We start from the raw sequence: 14,124 nt of genomic DNA on the forward strand, positions 1-14,124 counted from the left end.
TGTTTACTCAATTAAATATTTATAAACATGAAATGATTGCTTTATTAATGATAAGCATAAATGCCACTTTATTGACAAGATGGAAACAAAACAAACTACTAACAATGTCAAGTTGCTCCAATGCACAAAATATGTTGAACCATAACATTTACTTGATTTCTCAATTGTAAACAATGCTGTTAATCAAGCCTAACTTCTCCTTCACTGTTTCAAGCAAGAACCAGGCTCTATAGGAATGGCACGCCCTTGTCCTGCCAATGGTGCAGCAGCAATCCCCCTCTGGTTGAGCAAACACCTAAATCGAGCCAATCTTCCCGTGACTTGCGTCGGATCATTTGCCAGTTTCTCGAGAGGGGTCCATAGTCGCTCTTCAGGCAATTCAAAGAACAAAATTCAGCATAGATGCAGGATATCGACAAAGTAAAACAACAGTTGCATATTCAAGTTGTTGGTAGATAACTAAACAAAATGTGAGAACTAAGTTTCAATGCTTTACCCGCAGCAGCTGCTGCACGCGGCCATATGGTTTGCTCTATATCGGAGGCATCGATATGTTCTCCCCACATGCATACCTCACCGCCGATAACTCGTTTTTGTTCTTCTGGTACAGTGATGTTTGTGAGGGGTTCATTCATATAGAACCCCTCCCATGTAGCATCTAAGTGATCCAAATACCACTTGTCCTGGTTGCTAACTATGCATCTCAGTCCAGCGGCGACCACCTTCTTTGCTACTCCACCGCCGAGCCTATAAACAGTTTCAAGGAATTACATTATAGATCATAGGCCATTGAATCTCTGAATGAACAACTTGGTTCACTCGTACGCTTAGAAAAAATAATAAAAAGAAGGATATTATGAAACATTGATAATCATTGTGAGTCAAACTATGACAAGAAAGAATCAACACTTCTCTTCGTGTTTTCTCGGAAGGATTGATTGAAGGTGACTATATCATGAGCACATTGAAACTAGAATTGTGAATGATTAGTTATTTATAGTTTGTGCCGTTTAAGTCATCCAAATGTGCATGACACAATGCAACTTAAGTAAATTGCCCTATATCTTTTGACAAATATGCATTTTGAAGAGGAAGGAGTGGTAAACCCCAATCAAGTGTATTGTCTAACAAATATTCTCTTTTTAAGAAGAGGAACATATAAGTTCTACCAAAGTGATGAAGGTGGATTCGAACTTAAAGACCTTGACAACAATTCACAAATTTAACGAACATAGCTACCAACAAGCTGTAGATGGTTGCTTTAGTTAGATGGGATAACTAACAACTATTAGAGTATGTACGCCAATTGCCAATATAAGAACGCAAACATGGTAATAAAGATTCTAAGAATGAAAATTAAACATGTATATCATCTCTCAATTTACTATTAATTAGAGATGCGTACCAGTTATGGACTACAGTTTTGGGGCTCAGTTGTCTCCCAAAGTTGTTGAAAGTTTCCTCCCTGCAGTTGAGAACACTAAAGGTTAGAGTACTACCAGTGTTTGCCACTTTGGAATATAAGGCTTCGTACCAATTGACGACTTCATATCCGTGTGATATAGCTATTTTTTGTGCTCGTAAAACAAAGTATTTGTAGGCTTCGGATTCATCCATCCCATGTTTGTTCAACCTGCAACAAAGATATCATATGGGGCTTGTTAAGTGGATTGAAAACAGTCCGTATGGTAATAGGAACATCTCATGATGAAATATCAAGATGATTAAACAAATACTTCATAGGTACTGGTTTGACCAAAGACCAAGCCTTGTATTACTGGATACATGAACCCATTTTGAAAAGAGACTTTTAAGTTTGCTTTAGCTGATTTAACTCAGCAGATATAAGATTGCTTTGGTTTTTTTTACAGAAAGGGATTGAAGTATGGAACCTTGTCAATTTTCTCATTGATAAAATCTAGTGTGCAACAATGCAATTGCTCCTGCATTGTTTTGTTTAACTAATGCAATTGCTGCATGCTTACAAATGCATCAAGTCAATATAGTTATTTCCTTGGTGGTCACACAAGCTAGTGTGCTTGAAGAGAAACAAGAATGAGCATCAAGGCAGCAAACAAACAAAGACAGGATCGATTCTCAATGCACAACTGACTAATAATGAAGGATAAGAAAAAAATTAATGAGAAAATGAGATGATTGATAACTACAAATTGAGATTCTTTTCGCTTACACTACCAAGACTTTTAATAACGAAGGTATACCATTCTTTTACATGAGGGGTATTGGTCCAGCAAGCTGCAGTTGACAACCAAAAATGCTCAAGTTAGATACTCTCTTACAGACCTAAAGATATAAAAACTATTGGCTATATCGAAACTTAAAATTATGTATCCTAATTTTTGGTTACTAAATAAAACATAGAAGAGGGCAAAAGAAGCAAAGCGAAAGAGTGGATTACTTTGAAAATAACAAATGCCATGAGAAGACCATGGTTAACCCTATTAGAAGTAATAGAAAGTGTTCAAGCTTACTCGTGTTAACTTCGTCGCCTCCCAAGTGGACAAACTTGAACTTGAAAATCTTTGAAAAATCTGCAAAAAATTATCCAAAGTTGAGTAGGGATATACAGAGTCTTTATTATCTAAGGAATCATTTGATTGCACAAGGTCCAAGTTAAGAGCAAGGTTTTTTGGTTGCATGAATATAAAATGAAATGATACCAACTATTTGGGAGGAAACATATTATAAGAAACATTCATACTGGGAATGGAATACTTTGACATAAATAAGAAAACATAGGAATTTTTGGGAATGCTGTTCAGATATACATGTGCATTGATCTATTTGAGGTGGAAATTTGATGCTATAATAATCTCTTTTAATCAATAACTATCCTAAAATTCTTCAACTAAAAACCGATTTGAATGTAGTTAGGAATTAGGAACCTAACTAAAGATAGCATATTAAATAATAACACATTAACAAATATTAGTAATCTAATTTCATTGACTAATATATACAAAAAATATGATTCTAATATCAATTGTAACCTATTTTTATTATTTATTAAGTTTATATTAATAAATAATATTATTTGTATATTTCATTATTAATAATCAGATATGATATTCTGCTTAAGATTTTAGAACATTTATTCTAATATAAATGTTTTCATTATATCTTTTCTTCTTTCTTCTTTTTTATTTTTTATTCTGATCTGATTTCGTTAATCTTACTAATCTATTCAACCTACACTTGAATTTTTTGACTATTTGATCCATACAAAATTAAGACAATTGGACAATTTTAAAACTAAGAAGTGCAATAGAGAAGAAAAGTAAAACACATTTCATGGTTATGCCAATTGTATACTACTTCAAGAGAAATTATAGCTAAGTAGTAACCTACATGATGAGTTCTACTTTCGGAAGTGAGTGCCTAAGCAGTAAGGGGGTGCTTCTCGTGAGGCAGATTGCTTTGCAAAGTTTGATTGAAGCCACCTGATAATATTTAAGGTTTTTGAGTGGCACCCTTGATGGTTTTAATGCATAGAATGCAGTCAAATAATCAACTATTGTTTCATGAGGCACTCACTAAGCCGATGCCAATGTAGCTTCTGATAATATTATTTCATATGGAATGTAAATGTCTATTGTGATAACTCAGGACATTTTGCTATTGCCTGAGGCCAAGCTATTACAAAGATCTCTGAAATCATAATGCATAAAATACAGAAATGAACAAGGAAATGTATTTTACCGGAAAGAATTCCATCGATTACTTTGAATGTGAACTTCTTACTGACATCAAGTGGTTGCTTGCATTGTGTTGATGGCCATAAAGCAGGATATCCGACACCCCTGCATAATATAAGTCTAAAGATTAAGTGGTTTGGATCAAAAATCATAGAAAATACCAAACATATTAATTATATTAGCAATGCAGTAGAGCAGCTAGTTAGGACCATCACAAATAACTCATGAGAAATAACACATTTTGAGAATTCATTATGTTGGTTTCAAGAAATTCCCATCACTTTATTTTATCTTAATATGTCTGTTAAATATGACTTCAAGCTCTTTTATGGTAACAGCTAAGGAGGCTAGAGAACTGATCTACCATGAGCCAGCATGGCCTGGAACATCAATCTCAGCCAAGACATTTATCCCCCTTCTTTCTGCATACCTGAAATTTTCATGAAGAATTCATCATGTAAAACAAAATTATTACCGTAGAAGATCATGCTATTTCACAATAAGAGATGATAAACTGATAGATGCACATGAACCATTCAAAACATAAATATATGTGGAGGATATTTATAAATGTGAGTTAGCATACACTAATGCTCCATGAATTGTATCATTTGTCATATACACCAAAATCAAGAAGATATGGTCGTGTAACTTTCTACATGTAATAGGCATTTACAGCATACTTGTTTGACTCTGTCAAACGAGAATATTGCCTTACTTTAGAAGGTTTAGTTGCACGACGTATCCTAATAATGCAAGTTGCAATTGATTTCATCAATGGCAATGCAGGACAGATAGGTCCTTATTCAATTCTCAGTTGGTACTTGATCTTTTTAAGAGTTTCAACTATCAAGGCAGTCTCTGTTCAGGTGCGGAAGGATGACACTAGTCAATTAGCGACTGTATTCTTAAGAAAGAACTGTAAATTATGTCCATTAATCAAAGGTAGTTCAAATACTTACCAGATCAGACCACCACACAATGAAAAGTTTCATCATTTAAGCAGTAAATACTTACTGTACAATTTCAAGTGCATCGGCCACAGTGTATCGCTCGGAATAAGAGTATGAGCCAAACCACAATCTTGGATATGATGGTATCTCCAAGGGGAAGGATTGCTCATCCACAATATGCCAGTGAAGCACATTCTGTATAAAATGTGCTAAAAATAGTTCAAATATGAAAAGAAAAAGAGAGATAGAAAAACACACAATGATGCCACTAGCATAAGAAAATGGCATCCAAAGAAAAATGACAAACAATAATCTATAATGTTAGAACACTGAGGTGAAATAATTTATATGCTAAGGAGTAGAAACGTACCAATTTACTATACGCCATTGAATCGATAACAACTTTTATTACTGGTAGGGGTAGGTAATGCCGAGAGGTATCTGCATCATACAAAAATCATTTAAGTATCAAAGATTCATGCAAGAGGCTAGGCAACGAAAGGAACTATAGCAATGTGGGATTAGAGAGTAGTGGTTAGGCAAAGAAAGTCATGTGCCTAGATCAAGGTATCTCACGGCAACAACCCAAACCAACCTCAAGCAAGATCTGATTTCATTCTCCCCGATCCAAAAGCCAGATCATCCTTCAAAATCTAGCTACACACTCTGAATAACGTTTATAATTTATTATAAAGTAAAAGCCCAATTCAGTGATGTTTACTCCTTCATAAAGGCCTATTTCTCTTTAGGATTAAACAACATGGAACTGAAGAGTTGTGTCTGCGTGCCCTGGCAGGTCTAGCAATCAAACTTGTATGCCTATATTGGGGTCAGTAAATGACCAGGACCACCTCAAACAAGAACACACATCAAAGATTTCCATGCACCCAAAACGATGTCATTGCACTTGACATCCATAAACTTTTTGCTTCTTTAAAAGAAAATTGGGCATAAGGCACATGATGGAAATGAGAAAAATGTTTAGGAAGTTCCAAACTGTTACATTCATCCATTTATATGAAAATGGTATAGCTAAGTACAGTAAATTGAACATGGTACCATACAGATACCACCTCGAAAATTTCTGCAGAAGATTTAGTTTATTTGTGTGTGATCAATTCTTTTATACACGTAATTGACTAATGCTTCTGATAGGCACCAAAATCTTAGTAATCAATTTAAAAATTTATAAATAATAAAATCCAAATTCTCCTGATAAATATTACCAATAAGAAGTCCGCGAAAAGGAAACCTTGGCTCATCGAAAATAGACCAAGGAACTGAATATAATTCAACAATCCTCTTGTTGAAATTAAAGTGGCACAATTGGCTGAAAGTCTGCAAAATCACACAATCAAATAGTTGGTTAAACAAAAGAATGTGAATCCTTCTCCAGTATATTCAGCTTAAATACCATTGCTTGAATGACTTTAGTTCAAGTTACCTCCAAACCATGAAGTGCTCCATAAACTGTTTTTGCCTACAAATATTATGCAAACATGCAAATTAAGTGTATGCAATAAAAAAGAATGAGAAGTTTAACCTTAAAACTAGAATAGCTGTTCAACATTCATTTAAAACTGTCAAACAATCTATATAAATTAATAAACAGTTAATTGAATCGACATTCTTCTAAGTTAAGTCAATCTGATGACATTTCTCCTCTTTATTACTGATGCTTGGGCTAGAGCTTGTTTAATTCCTGTGCCAATCAGGTAAAAAATCAACTGTTTCTTAATCGGATAACATCCAGGAAGAAGATTTTTACTATTTATTGTTGCCTCCTTGCCTAGTAGAGGGTCAATATTTACAATTGTCCATTGATTTTTTTCTTCTAGGACTGTGGCCTGCAGAGTGGCATGTTCTATCTTAACTTGTGAATTTCACCCACCAATCTCATTTTAACTTGCTGAAAAATTCCATAATCAATTCAAATTTTAGAGGAGTTATAATGAAATACAACTGTATCTAAATTCCTCTTTATGACCTAACATCCACGTAGCATGTTTAATGAGATCTATGTAGTAAGGATTTTTTTGATTTGTTCCAACTAAAAATGATATGCTTTCATTGAAATTTTCATTCTTGTGATGTCAATGTAGATTGAACAGGTACAAAGTTTTAACTACGCACCCAAAAAAATACAGTTTAATCTTACATTTTTCATCTTGAAGACTTTATATAGTCGACCTTTTGTTTTAAGAGGAATAAGAAATCATTTTGGAGTGGAGCAATGATAGACTACATGAAAAATATAGCATGAAATTCAACATGACACACTCCATGCAGTGGGTCCCACATCCATGCAGTTGAGTGCGTCATGTTGAGTTTCATGCTACATTTTTCATGTAGCGTATCATTTTTCTTTGGAGTGATAGCAGAGTGTATAATAATAGCGGTTAACATGTTATTAGTTACTTGATAGTTATTATCTTCTTATTTTGGCTTCTTAATTGCCACGTGTATTAGGTAATCCATTGTACCGTCAATATATATAGTTTGTTGTGTACAGAGAAACCCTTAACTGAGGAATACACAAAGTTACTGATTTCCAATACTTTTCTTTGCCTCCTTTCACTCACAGAAAGCTCTTCATGGTATCAGAGCCACCACCACCATTGGTAACCATGGTTTTTTTATCCAACATCATTAGCCACTCAGCCAAATCCTGGTATTAATCATCAAACTCCAACTTCTACTCCTCGGTCGATTCCCATCATTCTGTCTAATCTCAATCCCCTTCCAACACTTCCTTCTAATGAATCAACCCCTTTCTGTCAAGCTTGATGAAAATAACTATTTGATTTAGAAAAATCAGCTCCTAAATATAGTGATTGCTAATGGCTTAGAAGAGTTATAGATGATACACGTCCTTGCCCTCCCAAATTCCTTGATTTCAACAATCTGGTTGTTAATCATGAGCATACGTCTAGGCAACCCTACTATCATCTAATAATGAGTTGGATTTATTCATCCTTGACTAAAGGGCTCATAACTCAAATCATTGGGTATTCAATAGCATGCGACATTTGTCTAGCTCTCGATCAAATTTACTTTGACTCGTCGTTTGCTCATGTGTCAGAATTAAGAAATATGTTGTAGAATCTAAAAAAAGATCTCTCGACAATGGAATACATTCAGAAACTAAAAGGTATTTCCAACAAACTTGCCTCTATTAGAGAACCTATTTCTTATAAATAAGGATTGAAATCTTGTGCCATATCGCCTGATACGCACGAAAAATTTTGTTCCGCCGCGGCACCGGCACCGGCACAGCGCCGGCATACAAATTCCGACCGGGGAACACCGCCGGAGGCCCCGCCCGGGGCCGGCGACGCCGCCGGGGCCCAGCGACGCTCTGCGCGGGCGCATCGATCGCGCGGCGCGCGATTTTTACTTTTTTTTATTTTTAAAACTTAGGGTTTTAATTAAGTTTTAATAATCAATTCCTAGCTATAGTTCAAAGTTATAATTCGAGATAATTTAAATAGGCTTTATTAAAACCTATAAATTATCAAAAAAAATTTATTTTTTATTTTTAAATATTTAGATTAAATTTTTTATTTTAATTAATATATTTTATATTTTAAAAATACCGAAACTATACTGGTATGGTACGATACGGTACCGAAACTGTATCGTTCCGGTCTGGAACCGAAACTCCAGCACGGTTCGATATTTTAAACCTTGCTTACAATGATCATTTGTTGTATCTATTGGCTGGCCTTGGGAAGGATTATAATGCTTTTGTGACTTTTAAACAAAATAGTGGTGATCGACCCTCCATTGAAGAAGTGCATAGCTTATTGTTGAACTACGAATATAGATTGGAAAGGCAAGAAAGTGTAGATCAATTGAGCTCACTTCAAACTAATATAGCTCATTTGTTCATGGATAAGAGCCACCCTCAGCCAAGATAGTATCAATTTTCTACACCAACCTTTCCAAACACTCCTCTGTCAAAATCCCCTACACCTTACCCCTCTAAAAATTGTCTTCTTAACAAGCCTCCAACTATACAATTTTACAACCATGGAAACCTCCATAGAATAAGACCACTCATGCCTCAAAACCGTGCTGCCAAATTTGTCTCAAACTCGGACACATTGTAAATATTTGCTATCATAGAGCAAATCTTCATTACCAATCAGTGCTTCCTCAACCAAAAGCTTTCAATAATTTTATTTGCACTGATATGCCTTCCTTTGCCACTAGCTCTAATGTGTTTGGTTTCATTGCTATGACTGATACAATAGGGCATCCTAATTGGTATATGGATTCAGGAGCAACTCATCACATTATCCCTGATTTAAATATGATGAATTCTACCACTCCTTTTATTGGTGCTGAGCATGTGATGGTTGGTGATGGTAAGAACATTTTAATTCCGTATATTCACAATTCAATTTTACTTGCTTATTCTAAATCTATCAAATTATCCAATATTTATCATGCTCCAACCATGTCTAAAAATCTCATTAGTGTTTCTCGTTTGTGTCATGATAATAAAGCTTATGTTGAATTTCATTCCACATTTTTCTTGGTTAAGGATCAACTCACACACAAAGTCATTCTCCGGAGAATCCTTGATCGTGATCTTTTTTGAGTCTGCCCTCCCCATTATCTTCCACTTCATCTTCTACATCGTCTTCAAGTCTTTTTCAAATTAATGTTGTTGTTTCCTCCGATCCAAATCTCTAGCACAAGCATCTTGGTCATCCGTCTTTTGAAGTTGTTAATTGAGTTTTAAAATCTTAAAATGTGTCTGTGAACAAATCTATTTCTCTTGATTTTTGTAATTCTTGTCAATTGACTAAGAACCATAAACTCTCATTTGCTTTATCAAACTCTCGAGCACTGAATAAATTTGAACTTGTTCATACTAACCTATGGGGTCCTTCACCTATTTCACCTGTTATTGGTTATAAATATTTTATGTTGATTATTGATGATTTTATAAGATTTTCTTAGCTATATTTGTTGCATCTAAAGATGAGGCATACACCACTTTTGTTACTTTTTACATCATGGTGCATAATCAATTTAATATCTTTGTTAAAAATGTTCATTCTAACTGGGGTGGAGAATTTCGATCCCTTATAAAATTTTTTGCTTCCGAAAGTATACATCATCAATTATCAACATATTGTCGAAATGAGTCTCTCTCTTTTGGCTCACTCTAATATGCCTCTCAAATTTTAGCCCTATGCATCTTTTACGGTCGTGTTTCTCATTAATCGATTGCCCACAAAAATTTTACAAAGTCTCCTTATAGTGTTCTTTATGATAAAGCACCTGATTATAACTTTTTTCAAACTTTAGTTGTGCTTGTTTTCCCTTTTTATGTCCCTTCACTTCAAATAAGTTAGAATTTAGGTCAAATCAATGTGTATTTTTTGGCTACAGCTCTAAACACAAAGGCTATCTCTGTTTTGATCCTTCTAATTCCAAATTGTATATATCTCGGCATGTGATTTTTAATGAAGTATCTTTTTTCCTTTTAGTTCTTCATCATCCTCTTCATCTGTTATTCCTTCAAGTACTCCATCAATCATTACAACTCTTCTAATTTTTAATTCTTTTCAACCTTCTGCATCTCTATCACCACCCTCTAATACTTCACCACATCCTACAATATCTTCTTCATCTACATAGTCATCTACTTCTACTCCTTCCACCGTCCCAACTTATCCACCGTGTATTGTGCATCTAACTTCTTCTGCATCTTCTATGCAGTCTTCTTCCTCATGCACTTCATCTTCTTCCCCTCCCTCCAACCCTTTGGTGGTTGCTTTGCCACATATTATTGAGAATATCATAGCACCAACTACAAATGCTCATCATAGGATAACTTGGAGTAAGTCTGACATATTTAAACTGTGTGTATTGCTGGCTGAAATTTCTGGTAATCAATCTAAACCAAATACTTACAAGCAAGCTGCTAGTGTTTCTAAGTGGCAACAAGCCATGTTGGTTGAGTTTAATGCGCTAATGCTACAAAACACATGGCCTCTGGTTCCAAAACCCAAAAATGTCAAAGTTATTGGTTGTAAATGAGTTTATCGATTAAAGTTAAAATCGGATGGTTTTATAGATTGATACAAGACTCGTTTGGTTACTAAAAGGTATCATCAAACTGCAGATATTGACTATGCCGAAACTTTTAATCCGGTTATCAAACCTCAAACAATTATAGTGGTTCTTAACATTACTGTGACACACAAATGGTCTATTCGTCAACTTGATATTCAAAATGCATTTCTTCATAGCGATCTTACTGAGACCGTTTATATGGATCATCCTCCTGGTTTCATTGATTCTTCTTGCCCTGATATAGTGTGTAAACTACACAAATTATTATATGGTTTGAGATAGTCACCTCGCGCATGGTTTATAAAACTTAGTAGACACTTTTGCGATGAGGTTTTTCTGGTTCGAAGGTTGATACCTCGCTATTTTTCTTCTACTCAAGCTGTAGTATTCTTATTGTGCTAGTCTATGGCAATGATATCATTGTCACTGGTAGTACGTAGTGTCTCATTAATTCTTTGCTTAATTTTGTTAATAAACAATTTACTATGAAAAATCTTGGACCATTGCATTATTTTTTGGGTATTGAAGTGTATCACTCTGATAATCGTTTGCATCTCAGTCAAACAAAATATGTTACTAATCTTTTGAAGAAGACTGACATATTTGACTCCAAACCATCAAACACTTCTATGCCTTCTACTGCTCTATATGATGGTCTTCCTTTAGAAGATGGCTCAGACTATCGTAGCATTGTCGGTGCTCTTCAGCATTACACCATGACACATCCAGATCTATCTTTTGCTATAAATAAAGTATGTCAATTCATGCATGCACCTACTGTCTCTCATTGGCAAGTTGTAAAACAAATCTTGAGGTATTTGCGTGGAACCTTGCACCTTGGTTTATCTATTTCCTCTCCATCTTTAGTGTGTTATACAGATGTCGACTAGACTTCTTGTTTAGATGATCACCGTAGTACAAATGGCTATTGCATATTTTTTGGGAGGTAATCTTGTTTCGTGGGCCTCTTTGAAGCAAAAGGTTGTATCACGTTTTAGTATTGACAGAGTATCGTGTTATTGCCAATGGAGCTACTAAAATTACCTGATTAGAATCTTTGCTTCATAAACGTCAAATTCCTTTGGATTCTGTACCGTGCATTCTTTGAGATAATATGAGCACTATATATCTTTCTGTCAATCCAATCATGCATGCTAAAACCAAGCACGTTGAAATTGATTACCATTTTGTTAAAGAACATGTTGCGGCTCAAACTCTACTTGTTTAGTACACTTGCTCATATGATCAGCTTGCGGATACGTTGACTAAAATTACGTTGACTAAAACCTTACCAACTTCCAAATTTCTCTCTTTACATTCCAAACACAATGTTCTTCATAGACCCTTGAGTTTGAGGGGGGACGATAGCAGAGTGTATAATAATTAGTAGTTAACATGTTATTAGTTACTTGATAGTTATTATCTTCTTATTTTGTCTTCTTAATTGCCACTTGCATTAGGTAATCCACTATACCTTCAGTATATATAATCTGTTGTGTATAGAGAAACCCTCCCTTAACTGAAGAATACACAAAGTTACTGATTCCCAGTACTCTCTTTCGCCTCCTTTCACTTCACAGAAAGCTCTTCATGGAGGAACATAAGACAGAGCAGGACAAGAAAAAAGGCATGAACCGATGTGTTTCGTAAGTTTTTTTTATTGTTTCTGGAAGTTGTCTTAAAACAATAGAATACTTAAATATGTAGTTCTCAGCTTTTCTCATTGAGAATTAGAAATGTTATGATATGAATGAAAGCTATAAGAAACACTTTGTAGTGTTTATGTACCTCTATATTTGCATATATGAGACTGCCAACAGCAGGAACATCCAATTTATAGGACTCATCAACCCCAAATTTCAGCTGCATAATTGATCAAACAATTCATCAGTAAAGCAAAGGATAAATATGCTCCTAAAAGCTAAACTTTATCTCTAGATATATGTCAATAATCAAAAGTAGGATGCAGGTTCAGCAAAAGACCCAAATTTTCTACATGAACAATTATTATGGCTCAAACTATTACATTCCTTCCTCTAATTTTCAAGTGCCACTTTTTGCATCTTCCTATTATGATCAACATCAAATGAAATGGCCAAAGAATCACAAGCAATCAGCATGTGAAGTAAAGGTAAAGAACCAAGTCTGGCATCTGCAATTAGAAATGGAGAAGAATTATATTACCACATCATCCGCTGAAGAAATGGCCACATTTAACCCAGCGAGCACCATCGAACTCGGAACTCGACCGTCAACGATATGATTCACTTGAACAACATCGACCATCCTCTCGAAAGCGTCCTTCAACAGCGCGGAACCGTCCGGGTACTTGCTCCCCTTCGTCGTCAACTTGAAATCCTTGCTCAAGGACAGCGTTCGCGAGCCATGGCTCACCGACTTGGGCATCGGCCAGAGGTTAACCGCTTCGTCTTCTCCGCCAAACGCCGCCTCCTCGAAACAAGCAAGGAACCCGAGCAAGAGCAGGATTCCTCTCCCCCGATTCCCCTTTCCCATCGGCATTGCAAGCCCCAAAGGAGCAATTTTTACCCCAAAAGGACGAAACTAGAAGAGCAAAACAGCAAGAAAGGCTCTAAAGAAGCGATTTTTAGTGCATTTCGGGCAATGCGGATCGCAAGAATGGATTTTTAAAGCCGGAAACAGAGAATTACAGCCGCATTGTAAGAGCGAGGACAAGCGGGGGAGTAATTGAGCGACAGGTAGGAAACCAAGCGAAGCAAGCGGGAGATGCAAAGATAGAAAGCGAGAAGAGCGGCATTCCTGGCATGGAACCTTTCAACAAGGCAATAAACAATTTTTTTTAAAAAAAATATGGCATGTGACGATCCTGAATCCAAAAAATTACTGCTTTTCTTTTCACGTATGGTTTTTCCTATCAAACATTGACTCTTCATTCTCATTACCGAACGATGATTATGCATTTGAATAAGGAGATATTTAGCTTTCATTGTTGCAAAATTGCCTTCAAAAGCAAGATCAATTTAAAGAATTTTGAAACCAAAACAAATTTTTTAGAAAAAGTAACATAAAAATAATGACTCGAATGGAATTGTGAGATGGCAGTTGGTGAGTTTACACGACTTTATCATTTGACAGAAATAGTAGTGTGGTGGATCTTGTTCTTGTGCGTAGTTAAAGATTGGATTATAGCTATTATTAGCTGGTGATCCACCAAATCTAACCGGCCGACAAGTTTTTTTTTCTGATTTAATTAATTGAAAATTTAAAGAAACAAATAACTCTCATTTTATATAGACAAGAAGAATTAGAAACAAATTAAAGAATATTAAAAGATATAGCTGCTGGAATAATAGTATTCTAATTATAATTTCTACTTAAATTAT

At 35.3% G+C, this 14,124-nt stretch overlaps 1 protein-coding gene across 1 annotated transcript; it reads right to left on the bottom strand.

Annotated features, from left to right (window-relative positions):
• Window positions 1-117: 117 nt before the first annotated feature.
• LOC141829462 (beta-hexosaminidase 3) lies at window positions 118-13,499 on the bottom strand. Its single transcript, XM_074716937.1, has 14 exons — window positions 12,947-13,499; window positions 12,551-12,625; window positions 6,114-6,149; window positions 5,896-6,007; window positions 5,040-5,110; window positions 4,734-4,864; window positions 4,081-4,146; window positions 3,721-3,821; window positions 2,493-2,552; window positions 2,223-2,256; window positions 1,535-1,633; window positions 1,406-1,465; window positions 497-747; window positions 118-368 (listed from the first exon to the last, which is right to left on the bottom strand). Exons 1-14 carry the CDS (start codon window positions 13,280-13,282, stop codon window positions 202-204), a joined length of 1,599 nt encoding a protein of 532 aa, XP_074573038.1. The 5' UTR covers window positions 13,283-13,499; the 3' UTR covers window positions 118-201.
• Window positions 13,500-14,124: the final 625 nt, after the last annotated feature.

This window comes from Curcuma longa, chromosome 5 (assembly GCF_044706935.1).
Source record: "Curcuma longa cultivar G26 ecotype Majalengka, Jawa Barat chromosome 5, ITB_CL_G26_1.1, whole genome shotgun sequence".
Classification (NCBI taxonomy): Eukaryota; Viridiplantae; Streptophyta; class Magnoliopsida; order Zingiberales; family Zingiberaceae; genus Curcuma; species Curcuma longa.